This window comes from Homalodisca vitripennis, chromosome 8 (assembly GCF_021130785.1).
Source record: "Homalodisca vitripennis isolate AUS2020 chromosome 8, UT_GWSS_2.1, whole genome shotgun sequence".
NCBI classification, from domain to species: Eukaryota; Metazoa; Arthropoda; class Insecta; order Hemiptera; family Cicadellidae; genus Homalodisca; species Homalodisca vitripennis.
Window position 1 is genome coordinate 105,938,242 of NC_060214.1, and position 25,492 is coordinate 105,963,733.

The 25,492-nt window shown below is 34.4% G+C and overlaps 1 protein-coding gene across 1 annotated transcript in view; it reads right to left on the bottom strand.

Moving 5' to 3' along the window:
* Positions 1-25,225, bottom strand: part of LOC124367846 — a 29,411-nt gene extending 4,186 nt beyond the window's left edge. The window contains exons 1-2 of the mRNA XM_046825007.1: positions 25,020-25,225; positions 2,005-2,142 (exon numbers count right to left, since the gene is read on the bottom strand). Of these exons, the coding sequence (XP_046680963.1) occupies positions 2,005-2,142; positions 25,020-25,136 (255 nt within the window). The 5' untranslated portion in view covers positions 25,137-25,225. The remainder of the gene's footprint in view (positions 1-2,004; positions 2,143-25,019) is intronic.
* Between the last annotated feature and the right edge of the window lie 267 nt (positions 25,226-25,492).

The window sequence follows — 25,492 nt, forward strand, 5'->3', positions numbered from 1 at the left end:
TGTTACATTTCTATATTAGGGGAAATTCCTCTATTGATTTCAAGAAAAACCAAGCTGTGTGTTTATAAAATGGAAAATGGCTTTTGGCTCTTGGATTATAAGTGTGGTCCAAGTAATATGGCTTCTACAAAAGGATCCCAACTATTTCAATTTCAATCTTTTTATTGCTGTAGACATGTATTGCACATATGACAAACGTTAGTAGTACATTATTGTAACTTAGAATATAAAAATATAATATTTGTATAAAAGTAAAAAAACAGTAGGAAATTAAACTTCATTAAATAATAAAAACAATACAGACGATTAATCCAATAGAGCTTAGGCTAGAAAATCCCACTGAATAAAAACAACCCTTTGATGGATATTTTTAGTTGTTTTTTTTTAAATTTGGTTTTTCGGCAATTATAAGATTAAAGGCCAACCTGGAAATCACGAATTTGACGTTATCAACAAACATATATATGATTTTAGGGGGTATATTCATAAATATTTAAGTTTTTAATGTTTTAATGTCCTGTTTGTGTGGTGTGTCTGGATATCTGTAAATATTATCTGCGGCCGGGACTGATAGCGTATCTGTTATCTGAGGGCAGAAGTCAGTGCTTCACAAGGTATCGTGTACTGTAGTTAGGATCGAGTGTCCTCGACAATCATGGATCAACCATCCACTAGTTGAACGAATCGTAGTGAATCGTGTGTGTCGGAGTGTTTTTCTCGGGCATGTTAAGAGTTAACGTTTTCACCGAGAGGAGATTATTTCCTTTTTAATAGAACATGGCATTTTTAATAATGAGTGTGTTTGTTCCTTGTGCGGTCGCGTATTGTTTTTAAACCGGGAGACTTTGGTGTTTCTTTGTGACAGAAAATTTTGTAACAGTAGTAAAAAAAGGTTTTAATGTTGTAGTTTCAAAGGCAGGTTCTTTTTTGAAAGAACGCGCTTAGCTAGAGACATATTTTGGTTTGGTGACCACGATGATGTATTTGAAGCCAGCGAGACAACGCTATATTTCATTGGAGTTTACCGTTCTGCACATTCTGTGGAACACACTAATGGTAAGTGTTCTCTATTAATGTCCATTTATATATTTATATTAGGGGTTTTCATGATTATTAACTTTTTTACACTGTACATAATTGCCTTTCATTACAATTCAGTTTATATTTCTGATTAGCCCCTCTAGAATTTGATATTATTTTTTACTGATAGGTACTATCTCGAGGGATGTTTTTCTTTCGTTTAAATCAGCGCGTTTGTTCCATTTTTGATGTTCTAGAACTTCGTTATTTCTCATTTCCACCCCGTCAAACCTTATATTGTTTTGTTCTGTAGGACAATTCCAATAAGTTAATAACGCAAAACTCGTATTTTGCCGCTCCGGCCGAGCGATGTTGGGTTTGTCGCTGGTCTACTCGGGCAGCTCCATCTACTACATTTGCACAATGAAACCTGGCATAGATAATGGTCTCGTAGATACGCAAAGATGGGAAAATCAAAATGCTGTGCTCTTTAAATGCATTTCTACATGAAATTCTGCAAGATACGCAAAGATGGGAAAATCAAAATGCTGTGCTCTTCAAATGCATTTCTACATGAAATTCTGCAAGATATGCCAATCAAACACGCACAATTACTGCAATATTTTTAGCAAGTACTGAGGTGCCGAGCCCGTAAAAAGAAGTCGATACCGCAACCGTGACTCTACCAATCCAAAATATATTAGTTTTAAGAACTGAATATGGCGATATTTGGCAAACTGGGACATCAGATAGGACGATGAAGGCAAAGAAGTAGACACAAGGTTTATTTGGGATCGCCTAGTCAATTCATCGTCCACCTGAAGTCCCAAATATTTCACTGATAATTGGTGTTCCATTTTATCTTCGTTTATTTCAGTACAAGGAGACTGAAGATATTAATTTTTTGGACAATTATGTAAACTGTGTGTGTTTTAAAAATTAAGATGTAAATTGAGATTGTTCAAGCACTTGTATTTGACTCACCTGATCTTTGTAATATATATGCTGGTAGCAGGTAGGAGAGATACACTCCCGGACACATTTCAGCCTGTCCAGTCCCTTTAGTGGGGTGCAGCTGGGACTCTGCTCACACGCAGACTCGAACTCCCGGTACGCCATCTCCTGGAGCGAGAAAAACAGTGACTACCTAGCCTACGCCCTAGAAAACACATCTAGATAAACCGCTCGCAAAGAAACCTGCGCGGAAGCAAATATCTGAGCAGCCACGCGCAGGAGGTCCCCGCGAGTGGGACAAGCATCTCCTCGTCTCTATTTTATCAGCTGTGTGGATTGTGTATCGCGAAGGGGGGGATCCGGACCCCCCCCTTAAATTTTAAGATATATTAAAAAATAAAGCATGGAGCAGGAGAAAAAGGGAGAGTTACCATACTCTTGTCTACAAACATTAAATTCATTGATTTAATTGATTAAAGTGACCGTTGTTAAACATTTAATTGTCCTTTCGTTTAAATCATAAAGTATCAAACGATACTTTTGGGCTCGGCCTTTCGGATAGTGTAGTGTAATCACGGTATTTCTATAGGGCGCGGTCACGTGACGTCGCAAAGTAACCTGAACCGTAACACGGCGAACAGTTTAAATTAGCAACAACTTGGTTCAAATTCGTCTTGGGGACGTATAATGACTGCTTAGAATTAAGTTACGACGTTGATTTTAGGTGTCATTAAACTATATAATTATCGAAAAAATCAAATAAATCACTTTCGGTCGGAAAATACACTTGAAAAACTTTACTGATTAGAACTTCAACTAATTTGGACTGCAGTGATTGAGCTAAACATGGTGTTTTCGATTGAGTTAGGACGACTATTTTTGTTATCATTAAACTGTACACTGTACCTAAATAATTATCGAGAAAAAACTCACTTCCGGTCGGTAAATACCGAAGAAAAGCTCTCTACAGATTCAAGTTTTGACGATTTTGGATTTCACTGGTTGAGTGGTTGAGGTAAAAGTGGTACTTAGAATTATGTTAGGACGTTGATTTTAGATATTAATTCAACGCCGACTAATACATATATAATTATAGAGAAAAAAAAACAATAAAACACTTCCGGTCGGAAAGTACCGAGGAAAAGCTCCACTGATTGAGATTTTGATGATTTCGGATTTCACTGGTTGAGTCGTTGAGATAAAAGTGGTACTTAGAATTATGTTAGAACATTGATTTTAGGTATAAATTGAACGCTGACTAATACCTATATAATTATCAAAGAAAATTTGAAAAAATCACTTCCGGTCCGATAATACACCGGAAAAACTCTGCTCATAAGAAGTTCCGACTACTTTGGATTTCACTGACTGAGGTATTATTTCATTTTCCTTAGTATATTCCGATCGGAAGTGATTATTTTTGTTTTTTTCTCGATAATTATATAGGTATTATTCGGCGTTGAATTAATACCTAAAACCAACGTCCTAACATAATTATAAGTACCACTTTTACCTCAACCACTCAACCAGTGAAATTCAAAATCGTCAAAACTTGAATCTGTAGAGAGCTTTTCTTCGGTATTTACCGACCGGAAGTGATTTTTTTCTCGATAATTTATAGGTAGTCGAGTACAGTTTAATGATAACAAAAAACCGTCGTCCTAACTCAATCGAAAACACCATGTTTACCTCAATAACTGAAGTCCGAAGTAGTTGAAGTTCTAATCATTAGAGTTTTTCAGGTGTATTTTATTTCCGACCGAAAGTGATTTTTTAAATTTTTTCCGATAATTAGGCCTATATACTCGTCTACAGTGTAATGATACAAAAAATCGTCATTGTAACTCATTCATAAATACCTCAATCAGTGAAATCCAAAGTAGCCGAACTTCTAATCAGTAGAGTTTTTCCGGTGCATCTTTTACCAGTGAACTCATTGGCAAATAACACACAAAACGTCCCCCGGATCCCCCGGTTACGGACCCCCCCCCCGAACGAAATTTCTGGCTACGCTACTGGTATCGCTCGCGTCATTTTGTTTACACTGCAGCTACTTATCTATTCTACAAGTATATTGAATAGTTGTGTGTAGACCTATACAAGCGTAAAACATCAATTGAATAGACTAATGTAGCCACAGACGTATCCGGGGAGCTTGCGTTTTGGTGTGAGGCTAGTCGCTAAGTGGTAGTGGCCCGGTCAGGTGATAGAGCAAGCGGGCGAGTGCCAAGCAGTGGTGGGGATACTGGACAGGGCAGCATCACAGCGGCGGGGGGGGGGGTATTTACCCCACCCTGCGTTGCGTGAACTAAAATCGCCCAGTGTCTTTTTATATGCGGTTTAACTATCGTAGGTGATTTTGTACGTAGGAAGCATAAGGTATGGTATCTTCCATAACATCAATTGGACACTGAACTCTTTGGAGTTGATAGCTACAAACCCATTTTCCTCACTAAGATTTAATGGATTAATGAAATCAGAGCAACTATATGTTTGTTGAGATATTGGGGTACAAGTTTAAATCGATAAGTCTAGTCTGCTGTGGAATATGACTGTTTGATTTGGTGGGACTCCCTGGGTGTTAAAGGCTGTTGCTAGCCTAGGTATAAGGGTGTGCCACCCCGGTTTGATTTTACTGGAGAAACTGGTACATGGCCTCCCTTTCTTCTAAGGATAAGAGACAGAGATTAATGCCAAAAATCCTCCTCACGGAACTCGCCAGGAGGCGGCCCCTAATCCCAACCTAACCTATCTAGAATGTCCACCCCGGAAGCCAGAATGTCCTCCCCGGAAGCAGTACAAAGTTCCTTTTAGAACCTAATGCCATTTCTCAGCTTCTTGTTCTAAGAGAAATACCGTAGTGATCTACAGAAATCTAAGTGTAAATTATATCATTGGTTCAATATGGCCTGTGGCCAATGTACTACGAGCAGCCGTTATACAGTTTTTGTATTGTTGGCTATTCACTGAGAACCTCAATATGGGCCACGTCTTGTCACAGTAAATCTACTCTAAATAAGTTATTTATTATTCGATTTAAATATTTTTGGTGTCATTAAATTTGGGATAAAACCCCCTAAAATTGCTTTCTTTTAATTCTTGAGAAAAAATGCTGGTTTTTAAGATGGTCAGAGTTTAAACGTTTTAATGGCCGCCATTTTGAAAATACTAAAGATAATTTCATTATATTTTTTTCAGTAAGTGGCCTTGTTATAAACGTTTTAGCCAAATATGGTATAATTTAATTTATTTGTTTTTAAGTTGTTATTTTTTTATAAAATGCGCATACAGACAGAAAGATGGGAAATTAAGCATCGGAGACCCATGCTCATATGGTGAAATGTTTCCCTTGACCTGAGCAATAACGTGGTATACCTTTGTCCAGAAAGTTACGGGGCACTCTGTATATTGGTAATGCAAGTCGCAATTTACCAAACAATAAAACATTTTTTTGAATTTATATCCTTTTCACAGACAACAGTGTTAAATATATTAATATAAGAACATTTCTATTCAGTGTAATTTCATAAAATAATTTTCTTTCAAAATCAAATTTCTCATAATACTGTAGTCAACACAATATAAAGAAGTTTCAATTTTATTTCATTCTTTAATTTTATGTAATAATTAGTTCTCCGGCGTAGTAATGAAAAAATAAGTTATAGGAGTACACCACACCAATTGTCGCATAACAGGCTTCGCTGAGGTACAATGCAAAATTTCAAGTCTATAGGTAATATCATCGAGAGATAGAACGACAGACAGTCACATGACAATAGTACATCCCATTACTGTCTCGAAAGTGATCTATTGTGGGGGTGGATATGACATTTACACGGGGTACGGATGCGAGCGTGGATAATGCTATCGAACCTCGTAATAGAACTTTGTATTAAACGATACTTTTCATCACTATATAGTACGGGAGCTAGCAACGTTTCTAAAACAAGAATTTCAGGTCAGCTGAAATTTTGATATGCTGTCTTTCTTGCTATTTCGGTTGGAGTCCGGGCTATCTGGCTGGCGGTAGTGGTTGCGTTTATTAATGCGCATCTTACCTGCACAGGTAAAAATCCTGGAGCGTTTCGGCAAATGGACAACATGGCGTCAGTCTAAAGTCACATGTTTGTTTTGTGTTTGTGTTATTTGTGATGTTTATTTATTAATTTCGCTACAATCGCCGGTGGTAAAATGAAATGTGTTTCTGTATAGGACATAAAGATAAAATCATTCTTTTCGTGGTTGATAAACTGAAGAAGTGCCAAGAAGTTTTGAATATACGTTTAAAATATAAATTAAAGTACCGTGACATTGAACTGCCTACTGAAATGAATGAGACAGGTGGTTGGAGAGAGACAGTTTGAAGTGTTTTTTTAATTACATTTTTTTTTTTAAACATGTGACTTTAGACTGACGCCATGTTGTCCATTGCCGAAGCGCTCCAGGATTTGTACCTGTGCAGGTAAGATGCGCATTAATAAACGCAACCACTACCGTCAGCCAGATAGCCCGGACTCCAACCGAAAGAGCAAGAAAGACAGCATATCAAAATTTCAGCTGACCTGAAATTCTCTCTCGAAAACGTTGCTAGCTCCTATACTAATACAAAAAGCACGAAATCTTTAAAAATACTGTCTTCCATATGGAAACGTAGCACTATTTTATAATTCATTGTGTTGTTAAAATCATCTGTTTGAACATAGAACTGTTCAAAAAAATTTTATACATCGAAATATATTTTTTCATAGGAGAAGAATTGATCACATAGGGAAAGTAATGTTTGGGAGAAAGAAAATCAGCTGACTTAGCTACGAGGGAAACGATGGATTTATTGGAAAGTAGCGCATTATCATACAAAGTGACGAAAAGACATTTTAACATCCCCCGGCAAACAAAAGAGAAATTGCGTCACCCTACCGAGTGATAGACTTCAACGATACTCAGTCAGATTCCATGTTAAAACATGCAACACCATAGAACTCATTATTGTCTATGCAGAAATGAACTTCATGCATAATTTCAAGCCTGCATATGAACTCTGGAGATATCTTGTATCTCTCCATAGGATACATTCACATTAATTTTCATTAAATTGGGTTTCATATCAGCGTTGGAATAATAAAAGTCTACACGCCAAGTCATTATAAAATGGTTTTGAATGTGGTAATTAGGCTACATGTATTAATATGTCACATGTTGAAGTCTCTTATGACTATATTGAGTGTGTTTAAAATTTGAGTTTGGAGTAATATGCACCGCTATAGAACTCAAAGTTTCTCATATAAAACATCAAGTTTCCTGCAACATTTCAAGTTTGTAATTTCATTTTCGAACAGACAGACATAAACGAAATCTTTTCAGCCCCACTAGGATAGGCTTCGCTAGAGCTCATCCAATAAACTGACAAAGCAATTAAAACTGTGTCAAAGGAAATTACTCTTGTCTAGAAGTACCCTGAGCTGTATTATATGTGCAAAGAAGCTTCGACTTCTTTATTTCACCCATTACAGTGAAACTTAGATAATTCACATCTTAGTAGGCATTTGAATCACACATGTATTTAAAAAAATGCTGTATTAATAATTGTAACTGAAAATGATATTTATATTAAAGAGACACGAATATACGAAACGCAGTGCGTATAACTGCGGGATGGTGCTGAGTACTCCCCCCCCCCCAAGAATCTTAACGATAAACATTTTCGTGTAACAGTAGTCCAACTTGTTTGAAATACAACAGATACATTTTTTACTTTGAATTAGGCCTCTGTATATATATATATATATATATATATATATATATATATATATGTGTACATATATTGTTCACAAAAGCGGCACAAGCCAGGAGTAACAAACGAATGATACCTGTCAACTGGGACATCTTTGGTGCTCCCGGCTTGTGCAAGCGTATCTTTAAAGTGGTCGTGCTCGCTTATGCGTTCACAGATTTCGTTGAAACAAATACTGTTGGAATTGGTATATAAATAACTAAATTGTTGGTATCTTATGTATTTCTTATAACTACTCCTGGTATTTTGTTATTTGCCTTTAAGGGGAGTCGGTTGACTATATAGCGCACATGTTAAATTAGATAAGTTTAGGAACATGTTTCTCAATAACAAATAAACATATCAAGATAAGGTTTTTTTATTTGAATCTCCTATTTCATATCTACATTTACAGCACAGCAAATTTCCATAGCATAAATTTAAATATTTAAAATATTTTTTTATAAAAGTCAATTTTTTTAATAAACAACTTTTTTTTTTAAATTATTATTAGACTATATACAATAATTTGCTGTGCTATAAACATTGCTCTAATTACGAGCAACAAAATTAAAAAAAAAATCATCAAAATAATATGTTGAGTGGTTCTAGAGAAACGTGTTCCTAAACAAAGAAAAACAAGAATTTTGAGAAAACTCTTCTAAAGATTGCATTATACATTAATCAGAAACATAATTACATTTAATGCATTCCAGGACCATAACTAGGGTTGTCAGGATCCTCCTCTTGTTCATATATGTCTTATAAATGCCTTTTAGCTGCAGTTACTTTCTGGCGACACTTTTTCTCGATCACTTCCACTGCTTACTGCGCTTTGTTGATTCGGGTGACATCAAATTTTTTTCATTGTTTCACAACAATAGCATCCAGGTGCATCCCTAGTTTGCTCAACACTTCACATTTTATTATGTTCCCTATGTTGAAACTTGCCGCAGCATCAAATACACCTAGTTCTAATGTTTCCTTCATCACGAAGGTTGATTTTGGAACTCGCGACCAAATTATATTGTTCAGTTATTCTCTTGGGTTTTGAGTACCATCGTGCTAACATTTTGATAACAATGATGGATCTGATAAATCTCTAAATATTTGTTTCACATCTTTCATGACAGCAGGAGCAATGTGATTGTGATTGTTGTGATCATAAGTTTCACAATTTATTTTAGCTAGTTGGTACTTATACCAGGTATCTTGGCTAGTACTTATATCAGGCTAGTACTTGGTTCTGGTTCTTGAAATTCACTAGGCACAATTATTTTTTTACCACCTGAATTTCTTGTCCCTGTGAAGCACTTTGCTTTGTTTTTGAAGGTTTTATGTGCTCTAGGCATTTTCACAAACAATAAACATCACAGTATAGCTAAATATTATAACTTAGACTGAATGAAAGCAAGAAACACAATGTGACAATAATAAACAAACAACAAATAGGGTTATGTCAAATCTCAACTGACTGTAAACAGATGGGTTGACAACCTTGTATATTCAAAGCAGCATAAAGCAGGTTGGCCAACATAAGCCTAATAATAAATATGCGCTTCAATAAGGATTATGTATGACAATGATGCAGAGTACATGAATTTTACGAGCCAAAATATGCTGCAGCCATTTACATAATATTATATTTGGGTGTGATATTGTTGCCCGATTTGAATAAAAATTGCACCAAATTAAACAGGAGAGTCTAAAGATTAAAAAAGCAAATAAAATTGTTTTTGTTTTTTTTAATTTTTGGTTAACCGACTCCCCTTAAAAAGTACAAACAGACGCCATTTAAAAAAAGGGTAAACAGATTTTATTAATATTTCATTTTAAAAAAGGTCAACAAAAGGTTAATACTATTCTCAAGTTTCTTTACTTTATCTTAACTGGTTCAAAAGATATAAGTTTTAAATAAAAAACACATACAGACAGACTGACGGAAAAATAAGGGTTTAGGACATACCTTTATATGAACTTTTATGCTCATTTTCATGTGTAAAACAAAATCCCAAAGTATTGGAACACTTTTACTGAACACCCTGTATACAAATATACACACACAGGGTGTTCACAAAAGAATTTCACAATCTTCTATTGGTGATAGTATTCATTATTTCAAGCAAAGGATGTCCTATAAATATAAGTCGAAAATGATGTTCTCAGCGAATAGCCAACAATACAATAACTGAATACACGGCAGCTCTCAATGTGGGCCATGTCTTGTCATAGTAAATCTGTTCTAAATCAGTTATTTATTATTGGATTAAATTTATTTTGGTGTCATCAGATTTGCGATAAAACCCTCTATAACTATTGAAATTTTTGCAATTCGTTAGAAAAAAGGCAGTTTGTAGGATATTCAAAGTTTTAATGGCCGCCATCTAGAAAATACTAAAGATAATTTAAATATATTTCTTTAGTAACTGGCCTTGTTATTATAATCATTTGAGCCGAATTCGGTATAATTTAATTTATTAATGTTTAAGATATTAATCTTTTTATAAAAACACGTACAGACAGACGGATGGGAAACTAAGCATCGGACCCTCATGTTCATATGGTGAAATTAGTTTATCTTGACCTGAGTAATAACGTGGTATACCTATGACCAGAGAGTTACGGGACACCCTGTATATACTAAACAGATTTATATATATTTTTTGACAGATGCATCGCTTTACATTAATTAGGCTACATTGTATTAATATGTCACATGTTAAAATCTCTTATGAGTATACTGAGTTTGTTTAAATTTTGAGTTTGGAGTAATATGCACCGCTATAGAACTCAAAGTTTCTCATACAAAACATCAAGTTTTATGCACAATTTCAAGTCTGTAATTTCATTTTCGAACAGACAGACATAAACGAAATCTTTTCAGCCCCACTAGGATAGGCTTCGCTAGAGCTCATCCAATAAACTGACAAAGCAATTAAGACTGTGTCAAAGGAAATTTACTTTTGTCTAGAAGTAGGCCTACCCTGAGCTGCAAAGAAGCTTCGACTTCTTTATTTCACCCATTACAATTGTTACTTAGATCATTCACATTTCAGTAGACATTTAAATCATAGACGTACCTTAAAAAATGGCCTATTAATAATTGTAACTGCAAGATATATTTATATTAAAGAAATATGAATATAAGAAACAGTGCGTAACTACGGGATGGTGGTGAGGGGAATAGAACTCTTCCCAAAAGTCCTAACGATAAAAATTTTCGTGTAACAGCAATCCAACTTATTTTAAATTCTACTGTTAAATGTCATGCTTTAAATTATGCCTATATAATTATCATATCTTTATATATAAATATATATATATATATATATATATATATATATATATATATATATATATATATATATATATATTCTTGTTATAGGATTCTCAATATTTTTATCTTGGAATAAATGTACTCTAGGTAGATGAGATCTTAGATCTTTGGATGGCTTATTCAACAAGGCAGGGTCATCTTTGGAATTAGCATTATAGCAATTAGACTTTTTAGACCTGATTAGATTTAAAAGCTTTTTGGATAGGGTGGTTATTTTATTATCCATCACGCTTCGTAGTTCAAGGAGTAAATCGTTAATTTTTAAAGTAAACTCAGGTTGATTAATAAGTTCTTGATTTAAAGTTCTCAATTTTATTGCATGTTCTGTAGATAGCTGTCTGTAGAGTTTAATACTTAGTTCAGTTAATTGTTTGCCAGTATGCGTAGAAAATACTTTAACCTCGTTCCGAAATTATGGTGACAAACTAAATAAAGGAAATTTGGGCTGTAAGCCGTTGGGAACCAAATCAAGTTGTAAACAAGTAGTTAAAAATATAATTTTTCAGTTTAGTAGAACAATCTTTAAGGAGTGATATTGAAATGGTTTCATCGCTGAGTGTGAATTTTCGTCCAGGTTATCCATTATTTTATGAAAGTAAAAGCTTCAGATTGAAGTCTAATTTACCAAAAGGCGTGATGTAATGTATACAGAAAATAAATGCACAGAGGCTTCTTTAAACAATAGAAGAAAAAGACTTCACATAAATCCTGTAATATTTCGACTATATTGTCGATTTCAAAAACGATACAAAAACTGTATATAACCTAAGAATTAAAAGTAAACATATACATTTTTAGAATCAGCTGAAATGTTTTATTCTGATTTATAGTGTCATTTTATAAACTCATAGGTATATTATACGAAAAAGGGCTTTTTATATTAAAATTAAAATTTAGATTAATAATATAAAAAGTCGTTCTAACAGCTTAAAATTAAATTAAATATTAACAATTTTGTAGTTTTGTAGTTGTACATTCATAAAAAATAAGTAAAATTAATTAATTAAAATATAGATAATACATTGTTTTAGATTTGCTCGATTAATTTAGAGTATTTTAACAGATCATTTATTATTTAATCCAAAAGGTAATTATGACTTAGTGACTAATTGATATGCTTGTTCTAAATTTTCTAATTGAATTTTGGAAGAATTTTCTGGTACTTTACAAATCCCTTTTAATGTGTAGCAATTATTAAATATTTCGTTATGAGCCAATGCATGTTGTGAAACCAATTTGTCGTCTTTTCTGTTGGATGAAGACCGATGGTTATTCATCCTAACATGTAAGGGATTTGTCGTTAAACCAATATATATATATATATATCAAACAGATTTATTCAAATTTATTCCACATCCCTCAATAGTGTGGTATGCTCTTGAATCAGATTCACCCTCCCCAAGTCTTAGTTACGCCACTGGTTAAAAAAAAATACTCGTATTTAATTATCTTATATACGGTATGTTTAAAGTACTCTAACAACACATTAAACAAATAAAAATCGCAGGCATTAAACAATCACTCCAAGCTGTGTGGTGATATATAATCACCACATATATCAGAGGATCTGATCGACAGTTGGAACCAGACTTAACAGGTGCTGATAAGGTAGCTGGCCTAACTGTGGATCACCGACCGGTTCATCGGACTGATAAGGGATCTGGGGAAGGGACCAGAACGGGTAGTTGCGAGTGAGTGTTGGACTGGGGTGAATCATTCCGGAGGCCAAGGATACCGCAAGTCACCTTAATTATTTGCATGTTTGATTTAAGATTTATTATGAAGTAATTTAATTAGTATTAAGGGGGTAGGTGCCGGAAAATTAAGAGGGGTGAGTTGGTTTTGTAAATTAAAATATGTAGGGACGGGTTTTAACATGATTGGGTATCGGCGTGGTGTTGGTGTGTATGTGTGTGATCTTATTTTGTCCGGTTTAATTTAATTAAGGGTTCAAAATCTTTTAGTTGTGTTCTATAATATAATATTATTTAATTTATCAAAACTGGCAGGAGAATGGGTGTAATTAAGGAATTATAAACCCTGCACAATGTCTTCATCGCTTTTACAGTGTACACCCATAATCATAAAGAATAAATTACCACCAAAATTATTGGTAGCAGGCGAAAAATATACATTTCATTAAATGAAGTTACTTTATAATCGTTACAATAATCTTTTGTCAACAATATTCATAGTATGTTATTTTCAAACCTCAAAACCATTATTATATATCCATATTTTTAGTAACACGCAAAACATCTCTTTTAACAACACTATTTTTATTTTAATTAAGCATGCATTACTAAACAAACTATCAAATGTATTTAAAGAATTTTTTTATACTTAAAGATTATTTTTTTATTGGGAAACAGTAATGAGTTTGCCCTCGTACTACCGTGTTAGTATCAGCAGTTAATAACAGTTATTTTTAAACTATTATATCCCGCCAAGAATTGAATTCTTTAGCTACGATGTTTATTTATCTCATTACTTTCATTATAATGCGAATACCGGTACACTTAGACCTTAACACAGCTGACACCACGCCGGACATGGGGAACTGGCATACATTACAAAATATTTTGTTTACATTTGTTTTTAAAACCTTTTTTTGTATTATAATTGTATAAAACATTGAATATAAACGCTTCGGCAATATTTCAAATACTCCTATGTATAACTAATATAACATTTTGTTCAATTAGCATAGTTTCGAAATAAATTCAAATGTAGTTTCTATAGCTACTGGTGGATATCCCCACAAATTCAAATTACAATCTTTATTTTCACAAAACATTTCATAATATAGCAGTGCTATAGTAACAGGTGATTGTTGTAAACTGTATTAATCATACAAGTAGTATTCGTCGATATAATACTACTCGCCTTCGGCTTGCTGGGGGCTACGCCCCCAGGCCCCTAATTAGGGAGTTGGCTAAATGCGGGGATAAGCGGAATTCGGAGACAGGTTAAGTCCGATCATTAGATTAGGGATCTAGAAGTTTAAAGTAGATCTATTTTATTGATTCATTCCGGATTCAACCAAACTTTGGACTATGAGGGCGTTTTGTAGCTTAACCATTACATATAAAAGAAATGTGACTGACCTTTCTTGTCGGAAATTTAATTTTATCTTTTTATTCTGACCTTGGATTTTAGCTTCCGAGTTTCGGTTTAGCCAATATACAGCATGGAAGAAAAGTTTGTACTGGTCAGCCATTGTGAATTGTTTAGTGTAATGATAATAAAAACAGATTCTAAGTTAGAATTTTAAAATGTTAAGGGAGTATAATTTGCTCAGGAGTTCAACTATTCAACTACTAAATATGTTTTGTAGATCAACTAATTTCCTATATCGTAGGCTAATAAAAAAATTTTTTTTAACTACAACAAACGGTTTACCCACCATAAAGCCCGGAAGTTAAATTTTAAGTAAAAATAAAAAAAATTTAGATATAATCGCGTTTTGCGGCCAAACCAATAAAGATACTTTTAGAAGGCCGGGGGGATTCAAAGGAAAGCCTGCAAGGGTGAAAAGTGTAAGATTAAATCAGAGAAATAGCTTGGGAGAAAAGTCTGCCCGGGGCAGCTAGTGTGAATTGTTGAGTGTAAATATAATAAAAAAACATCCACTAAGTTAGTATTTTTAACTTATGTAGGGGGTTTAATTTTCTCAGGAATTTATTTAGTCATGCCAGGAAATTCCCTGGGGGGGAGGTTAATGTTACCGGGGGTTAAGACATCAGGGGGTTTAATTAACTCAAGAGTTTATCTGGTCATACCAGAAAATGCCGGGTGGGGGGTTCATGTTACCGGGGGTTAATGACACACGTGGGCATCTTGTAGAGGGTGTTCTGTGAACATAATTAAAATTCACTCTGACCCTATCTACTTTTGACGCTTCGCGTACGCTCATACAATTCGCGATGTGGGCTAATAAACGTATACTAGTCATTCGTTCACATAGCAATAAAAAATCAATCTGGAACCGGGATGAATTGCACGCATTTTTGGTCTTTATCAGATTATTAAGTTGATCAGGGGCTTTCATTTACTCAGGAATAATTCCCAGGAGGGGAGTTAGTGTTATCGGGGGTTATCAGAATACGTTATTTTCTGGAGGAAATTTATTGACCAAATAATCCCAAACTGGAGCAATTTCTACAAATTGTGGTCACATAGATCTTAAAACCACCTAAAATATCCAATTCACGACAAACACTTTACCATTGAGAGCGTTTTTCGGGCTTATGCAAGTATATACGAAAAAAGGGCTTGACCATTTTTGTAGATCTAATCATTGTCTAGTTATACTAAATTTAATTTTTAAGTTACAACCAATGGTTCAACCGCTACCGCCTCCAAAAACAGAAATCTCACGTACAAATTACAAAATATTTGAATATAAACGAGTTTTGCAGCAAAAACATTGACGATAGGGCAAAAAGTAACTGAAGTCTTTTTGTAGATCACGTAATTTTCTAATTCCAGTACTACATCTATTTTGGGCTACGATCAACGGTTTGGCCGATATGGAGCCCGGAGTCTAACATTACACGTGAAAATTACGCCCCCAGGCCCCCAAAGTAATTGCATAAAAATTCGAGGATTAGATAGATTTGGTGATTGGTTAAATTCGGACATGAGGATTCATGTTCCCTGCTGCATCCGATTTAGAGAATCGTACGGGTGGTAATGCTTCGCTAACGCTCAGCCAAATTGCGTGTGGTATATAAAAATAAACAGTGGATGTCGGTGAAAAATTAAATGACCTGTTAGCAAATTTAGGAGACAAGAGAATTGGGGAGATAACTAAAGTCCGAGATTAGGTTCGCCAGAGAGTGGTAAGTTGAGTGTTTAATTTTAACCAGAGTTCTGAGTTTGAGGGCGTTTTGTGGCTTAACCGTTGGAGTTACGACAAAAATTAACGGACCTTTTCTGTCGAAATTTAATTTTGTGTTTCCATTCTGCCGTTGGATTTGATGTCACAGGACCTTTGGTTTAGCCGGCACAGAGCTTGCAGGAAAAGTCTGCACTGGTCAGCTTTTGTGAGTTGTTTATTGTAAACATTATAAAAATCCACCCCATAAGTCAGTATTTTCAAGTTGTTTAGGGGTTTAATCTGCTCAGGGGTTTATTTAGTCATGCAAGGAAATTACGGGGGGGGGGTGTTTAATGTTACCGGGGGTTAAGACATCAGGGGGTTAAATTTACTCAGGATATTATCTGGTCATACTAGGAAATTCCAGGGGGGTAATATTACCGAGGGTTAAGTCACACGTGGGCCTCCTTTGGAGGGTGTTGTGTTTATGAGCATAAATAAAATTCACTCTGTCACTAATTACAATTGACCTTAGCTAACGCTGAGTCAATTCGCAGTGTACTCTAGTAGACGTATACTAGTAAGTCGTTTACTTGGTAATACAAACTAAATCTGGAACTGTCATGAATTGCACAATGTTTAGTCGGAAAAAATAAAAAATCCCTAAAATTGCCAATTCACAAAAAAAGATTTTGCCATTGAGAGCGTATAAAAAGCTTACGGAAAGATATACACCAAAAACCTACGGTACCGATAATTTTTGTAGATCCTATCAATAGCTATTTATAAATGTTTTGAGATTTAAGCTAGCACAATCGGGTCAACCGCTATCGTCTCCAATAACAAAATTTTACAATACAAAATATTAACATTTATTAGCCAAACTGATGGAGATAGGGCAAAAAGTCACTAGACCTTTTTTTAGATCGCATTATTTTGTATTAATAGATTATTAAGTTGATCAGAGGGTTTAACTTAATCAGGAGTTTATCTACCAGGAAATACCCGAGAGGGGGGTTTATGTTATCTGGGGGTTATAAGTACGCGAAGTACTTTTCTGGTAAATGTGTGTCTGTGCTACAAGAATATGTGTATAATAATTTTTATGAAAATAAAACGTTGGTCTGGGATTTTATATTACTTAGGAAATTATAATTTAGTACCAGAGTGTTGACAATGAATCACTATTTCATTAAATTAATTAAAAAGTACTCTATTATCTATTATTGACGCTTCGCTAACGGTCAGCCAATTTACGATGTGGGGTTACAGTCACTCGTTAACGTAGTGATACAATTTAAATCCGGAACTAGAATGGATTGCACAAATTATAGTCGCATCGTATTCCTATAACTCCTGAAATTGCTAATTAAGACAAAGATTTTCCATTAAGAGAGATTTTAGGGCTTACGTAAGGATATATGACAAAAAGCTACCTAACCTTTGTTTTAGATCTCTAGAGTTTCTAGTCGTTGAAAATTTAGGATTTAAGTTAAGACCAATGGTTCGGCTGCTACTGCCTCCAGAAACAAAATTCTCACGTAAAAATTATAAAATTTTTCCATTTAAATAGGTTTTTTGGCCAGACCATTTAGGATAGGGCAAAAGTTACTAGACTTTTTTTGTAGAACACGTCATTTACTAAAACTTATTAAAATACGTGTTTTGAGCTACGACCAACCGTTTAGCCGCTATCAAGCCCGGAAGGTAAATTTTTAGGCGAAAATTTCCAAATATTTTCACCTAATCGCGTTTTGCGGCCAAACCAATAGAGATAGAGTGAAAAGTTAATAGAACTTTTTTGTAGATCACTTTATTTCCTAAACCCAACCTTTGTTTTATGTTGACTTCCGAACAATGGTTTCCCCGCTATTAACCCCAAACTCTAAATTTCCACGTAAAAATTAAAAGCAAATTGTACATAATCACGTTTTTAGGCCAAACCACTGGAGGTAGAGCAAAATGTCACTGGAACTTTTCTGTAGATCGCGCAATTTGCTAATTTGATGGGTCAATCAGATTTGAGCTACGACGAACTGTTCGGCCGCTATCGGGCTCGAAACATTATTTTAGCGAAAAAATCTCTGGAATGTCAAATATTCGAGCATTTTATCGCTTAACCATGGAAGATAGAGCAAAAAGTCACTGGACCTTTTTTGTAGTTAACTTTATTGCTGACTAACGATTTTTCGTCAGATCTGAGCTAGCTCCATCGGTTCGTCCGCTATCGGGCTTACAAAAATGGCCTGCAAGGTGTAAAGGAATGCGCGTTTTTTTCTCGAATTTTTTTGAGGGGTTTAATTTCAAGTTCCCAGCACTTCTAGAAGTACCTTAGAATTTGTATACGTGAGTGAGTTACACATGCGGCTGTATATATATATTAGATTCAATTTAAGTGCTAGTATACAAATTATATTATTATTAGTGACACTGAATAAATATGCAACAGATAAAATTAATGGAATATTATGTTATTAAATAATAAATATAAAATTCAGATAAACTTAATAAACAACAATAATAATTAATTTAACAATAAACTTAACAAATTATACGTATTGTTAGTGATGATTCTTTTTTAAGGAATATTGGGAGTTTATTGTAAAATTTTCTTCCCATATTGCCAGGTTTTTTTCGTAAGATGTTTTATGAAGTGGAAGGATCATATTATTTCTATGTCTTGTAAGGTAGGATGATTGAGTGTGAAAGCTTTGGGGGAAACTGAGAGGGTTCTGTTTTACAAATGATAGTGTTTGACAGTGATATAGATGAATGGGAGCAGAAATATGTTTAATTTTGAAGAAGTTTGCACGATGATCTATTTGTGGTATTTGCAATTACACGAATTATTCTTTTTTGAATTTTAAAAATTGTCTGACTGTGGTGTGAAGATCTCCAAAACATAATACCATAGAGAAGATGAAAATATACATAGGCATGATAAACAAAGTCTACGATTTTTGATAATGTGAGAATGGCATAGTGGGCTCTATTTAAGGTGTTTGGAAGTCTTCTCACGTGAGCTCCCCAGGTGACATTGCCCTCGATCTGGAGGCCCAGTAACTTTCCTATCGGAGTAGTGCTGAGCAGTGGCTGGAGGTAGGAATCATCCGCCCTAGCACTTCTTTGATAGTTGGAATAAAAATTTATTGCGAATGTCTTTTCTGTATTTAGAAGCAAGCCATTATTGCTGAACCACTCTTTCATTTTTGTAATTTCTGATGCAAGATGATGAAGTAGTTGCATCCTATTTGAATTAGTAATAAAGATGGTGGTATCATCAGCGTATGATATAAGAGTACAATTTGATAGACATATTTACACAACTGTAATATTCTCCTTGACAGATCCATCGCTTTAAATCGAGATATTGTGAGGAGGAGGAGGGGTTATGCGTTGATTGGTGTAGTAGGGGTGAGGGATAGGACACTTGTCTTGACAACTGCGAGGAAAAGTGTAGAGGCACAGTTCGCTCGCACTGCTAAATTCATGGAAATCAAACAAGCGCGGAGTGTTGTGTGAGGGGGAGAGATAGCTTTCTTAGAAACATCAATACGTGACTCAACCTGGCCTACTCAGCCTGCACGGCATCCAAGACGACGTGTTGCAACATACCTGCCTACTCTTGAATCAAAAAGTTTTCATATCCGAGTTTGAAATTCAACCAAGAACATACTAACCAGTAAAGGAAAGTTCACGAGAGTTACAGTACATTAAGTTTTTTTATTTCTGTGTTGAAACATAGAAAGAAATAATTTACAAATAATCAGTTCTTTGTTTGAAGGTTATTTTTGACGATGGAAGGATTGTGAAGGAAACAGGATTTTTTTATCTTACCAAAGCGTTGTGGCACGCCTAAGTCAGGACTTAGGCGTTCCTGACATAGGCGTGCCACAACGCTTTGGTAAGATTTGTTTATTTTAACCTAGTTTGTAATATTATGTATTAGGTTAGTTCTTTACCTGAAGAAGAGATCAGATTGCAGATCTCGAAACGTAGTGTTACTGATTTATTGTTTCACTGAACGATGGCAAATGTCCGGAAAAATCCTGTTTCCTTCATAATCAGTTCTAGTTCTTATGCCGATGTCATCGTAAACATGTTCCGGTTTCTGGCGCTTTTTGACCAAACTCGAACTTTGAGCATTCATAGCACAGAAACTTTTTGATGCAACCAAATTTTATACATAATAATTAAATGTGTGCTGCTTTTTTAAAGTTTACTTTATGTACTCTTCGGAGATTAATAATCCCAGTGTTTTTCCCCTTAAAACAATAGGTATTCTAGTTCTAATAGTTCTAGACGTATGATCATAAACCTTTCTAACTATCCATATCTAAATTCGAATTTACCACCCTATTTTACTAAACATAATATAAATGTCAAGGTAGCGAGAGAAAGTTTATAATTATCCAAGATTTTAAAATTAAAACATTTGAATTATCAATGCTCCACTGTTATGTTTGTGGACCTTTTTCTTTTCTATATAGTCGTACTAAATGGTAATGGAAGAAAATACAGGTCTGCGAGTTTCAATGTATACGTTTGTACGAGCTTTACTTTCGTTTGTCTTTATCTTGGCAGAAGTAGCCTGGTAATTATATGAAGTGGCATAAAAAACACTTTTAACATTTTATCACATAACGATTTAGTCAAGGTTCTACAGACGGTGAAAGTTGCATGCCAGTTATGGCTGACAGGTTTATTATTCCACCCACTTTGTTTTAAGCGAGAGGTAATGTTTATAAGGCATTGCATGCTTTCTATTCAAGGTTGTCTGGCCACTTGATTTCTAGAGTTCTACATATAGCGTGACGCTGTCCAGAAGAGGTATCGGAGAAGTGTACGGGTAATTAAACAGTTAATTAAAACAATACTTCAACATACATTACGTCTAAATTTCATGACATCATTTCTGAATACTAACTTTTATTGTTTCAAACATTTCCCCACTGAAGTCTTACGCTCTAATACAAATTATTTCTTTTAAATTCTCAAAATTTTAAATAGAATAGTGTTTATAGCATTTAGCACTAGAGCTACTTGAGTTTAAAAACAATAAGATGACTTTATGTTTAATTTAATTTACTACTATTGGTTACCCGCGGCTTCACTCGCAATTTCGTATGCTTTGCACATGTATGAGCACTTCTGATTCGAGTGAATTATACTTCTGACGCCAATGTTGAGCCTGCCTTGTTGTCACGTTCAAGAAAATACGTCAAAAAGTGTATATTTATGGCCGTTTTTCATTACTCCGGTCTTGGTATTTTTTGTCCCATAGTTGATTTTACCTTGTTTCCCGATCAAGAATATACAGGGTGTATATTATGTCTGGAAACACCCAAATATATCCTTTAATAATTTAAATATAAATTTGAAACCTCTTACAATCGTGATAGAGATTGGGCATCTACTTTTTGGAACAATGTTTTGTTATGTCACACCAACGGGGGACGTCCTGCCGAGGGTATCGTGAATATTCTTAATGGAAGCCTATACCTTGTGATACATAATTTTAAAGGTAATAGCTTACTGAATTGAATGCCACAAACCGCATCTCAAAGGAATTATTCTATCAGAAAATAGAGCATTTTTAGTATTGAAAATTTACTGATGTTCAACAATGTAATTTTAACATGGTTCTTGCCACAAAATGTGTTACACTAATTTTTTATCATTTTTTAAATGTTCAATTAAAATAAAATAAACAATTTATTTTTAAGCTGGTTTCATTAGTACAAATTTACCAGTTTTTATTACAATGAATAAAACTTATGAGTCACTTTCTCTGATTACTTATGAATCTGTACTTGGTGTTTTCCAGTCAGCAGGAAGGTTTAAAGAGACAAAGGTCACTAGCCTATGAGAAACATTATTGTGTTATTAATCATCTGGTCTACAGGTTTCAGTTTGTTGAGCATGGAGCTTTCACTAGACAGGTCTAAGCTTGGGAATTACAAATGGACAAAGGTCATATCATTCCTGTCGAGTTAATCAGTGTCTCTGAAGCATTGCTGTCAACAAGTTATCTAATTACAGTAGTTCAGTTTTTATTTGGCATTTTAATGGAATTGTCTGAAAGAGAACGAATTACTCTGTTGATGATGCGAGGATATGGCGATCGTCAAAGATCTTATCGGGAAGTTTGTAATTTGTTTAATGACACTTTCCCAGAAAGGAATCCCATAAGTGTTTCAACAATATCAAAAACTATTGAGCGTTTTGAAATGACAGGGAGTGTACGTAATCGGCCAAAGTCGGGTAGGATACAATCTGCAACAGATGAAGAACATGCACTAGATGTTTTGCAAACATTTATTGAAGACCCACATACATCGCTCAGAAAAGCTGCACAGCAACATGATATGCACCCTATGTCTGTGAGTAAGATTTTGAAAATTAATAAATACAAACCATTTAAAGTTCATTTAGTCCAACAGTTAAGTGAGGATGATTACGACAGAAGAGTTGAGTTTTGTGAACTTGTGATGCGCAAATGTGATGACAATAGAGATTTTCTGACCAACATACTATTTTCTGATGAGGCAACTTTTTTCCTAAATGGCAATGTTAACAGGCACAATTGCCGTTACTGGGCTAGTGAAAACCCACATTGGATTACTGAGTCCCATTCACAGCAACCACAAAAATTGAACGTATGGTGTGGAATTTTAGGTTACAAAATTGTTGGACCCTTTTCATCAATGGAAATTTAAATGCCGAACTTTACTACAATATGCTCCAAAATGAAATAATCCCAGCTATTCAAATTGCATCAGGAGAATACTTTGATAATGTATGGTTTCAGCAGGATGGTGCTCCACCCCATTATGGGAGACAGGTAAGAGAGTATTTGGATTTAAGGTTTCCTCATAAATGGATTGGCCGAAGAGAAGAAATCGAATGGCCTCCAAGATCTCCGGATTTGTCACCAATCGATTATTTCCTATGGGGTCATTTAAAATCCAATGTTTATAGAAGAAAGCCTCATAATTTGGAAGACCTAAGAAACAGGATTATAGAGGAGATTGCTTTGATAACTGAAGAAATGTTAGGCAACTCTGTCGAATCATTTTACACAAGATTGGCTCATTGTCAAACCGTAGAAGGAACACAGTTCGAACAATTGCTTTGACACCAAATGCAGGTAAAACGTTTGTTGTAAGACTTTTCTAACAGCATACATTATTTTATATTTGTAATAAGAAATCAATAACATAAGTATTTCCATAATTGTACTGTAATAAAAACTGGCAAATTTGTGCTAATAGAACCAGCTTAAAATGAAATTTTTGTTTTATTTAATTGAACATTTAAAAAAATGCTAAAAAATTAGTGTAACACATTTTGTGGCAAGAACCATGTTAAAATTACATTGTTGAACATCAGTAAATTTTCAATACTAAAAATGCTCTATTTTCTGATAGAATAATTCCCTTGAGATGCGGTTTGTGGCAGTCAATTCAGTAAGCTATTACCTTTAAAATTATGTATCACAAGGTATAGGCTTCCATTAAGAATATTCACGATACCCTCGGCAGGACGTCCCCCGTTGGTGTGACATAACAAAACATTGTTCCAAAAAGTAGATGCCCAATCTCTATCACGATTGTAAGAGGTTTCAAATTTATATTTAAATTATTAAAGGATATATTTGGGTGTTTCCTGTATATATAACCTGTATATATAATAGGTGGGTTATATAAAAATGTTTAAATTTGTAGTAAAAGTTAGTTAGTAACCTCTTTTGTTATATCTAATAATTAATATTTGCTACAAATTTACAGTAAAAAGTATACGTTTACTGAAACTTTTAATTTTCTTATATAGATATTTTCTTACTCTGTGCTCAACAGTGCAAATGTTGCAGAAAAGATTGAAATAAGAAGTGTTACGATTAAGATGCTCTATGCTTTCCACTATAAATGTAATACAATTGAAAATATTGGTTAGATTAGTTAAACATGTGGTTGTGCTGCCATAAAATAATGTGTACACAGAACATTTGATTACATTTAAGGGGGTTTTTCAAGTAATAACATTAGTTTGGTGTAATGCAACTTTTTTGACAAAAATGGGATTTTTCGTACCTATACAGACCATTGGGGCGTAGTCCAGAGGGAATTTTGAAATAAGAATAGGTCTATATTCATACCAGGGACCTTTAGAATATCCATGTAAAATTTAAGTACAATCAGTTTAATAGTTAAAGCGTTGAAGCTAAACAAACAAACACAGGAACTTTTGGATTTATAATATTATTAGGGTTATATTGAAATTGTTTGTTTATATGTATGAGAATAAATAAAGTTTTTGTCTGTGTTTTTATATTTAATTATATTTCAAGCTACAAATATCTTTGCTAGGTTTATTATCTGCTAATTTTCATAGAGTTTAATATTTTAATTGTACTTATTTGGAATTATTAGTTTTTTAGTGTCGTAGTAATTGGTAATGACAAACACAACTGCTCGTTTTCATCCAAATAAACTGTCATTAATTGTATTTTACAAAACTACGAAATAAACAGCCACCAGCTCTTCGTGCTATGGTATAAGCATCAATTTTCAATGCTCCAGCCAGCTTTTACCAATAACGGGCTGTATTTAAAAATTTGTCTATTTATTTTTTCCATTATTAAAAAGTAAACGTTATTATACTTATTGAGTTTCTTTATTATAAATTCAGGATGATATATACGGGCTTTCTTTTCTCAAAGTAGACTTTACGTTTTAACATAATTATTAGTTCAATTCGGGTTAAGTCTTTTAGACTTGTTTTCTGTTAAGTATATTTTAGTTCTCTTTACTTAAAATCGCAGCTAACGAAGACCAAATGTTTACAGCTTAACTGCTAATGCAAGACATTAAGATAGTAGCGGATGTACGGTGGGTTAAGTCTGACGCAATGCGGTAGTGAGTTAACTAGCAAACATTCACCTTCCGAGTTTACGAAATTGTGCTACAGGTTATAAAACAAGCTCATATCCCTCAACCTTAGACGAACAGAAACACTGGTATAATTTAAATCTACATGTTATATATCATTACACCGCTAGTAACTTATTTATTAAATAGTCAGTAAAATCAGTAACATATAGGGTTCCCACTTACGTTTTTATTCGTCTCCTTATATGGATACTCGGGGAATACGAAGTTGGTCTTTTGACAGAACATCTTTTTCATGTAAACGCAGAAGATCAAGTAGAGAAAGAACACTTTTCGCATCATTATGAATAAAATTGAAATCACAGTGGACAAACACAGAATAGAACATCACAGTCAGAGATCGTAGGGGTCCGGCCGGTCTGGTTCTAACCTAAAACAGCTGATTTTATGTGCGTTATTGATCAGGTGAGCGCGACCCTGGAGCACCCTGGCGGCTACTGCGCGAGTTACACCCGATCCTGAACCACTCTGTACGGTATTCTGTGCCGGAGCGGTGTTCAGTGTTTATTGTGATCGCAGTTTTGTGGTCCGCTTTCTCGGATTAATTTTGCACCAGGCGGTGATAACGCAAGGTAATTATTATTATATAGTTTTAGCGGAGAGATAATTTTTTTCTAAAATAAGGACGGATGTTGACC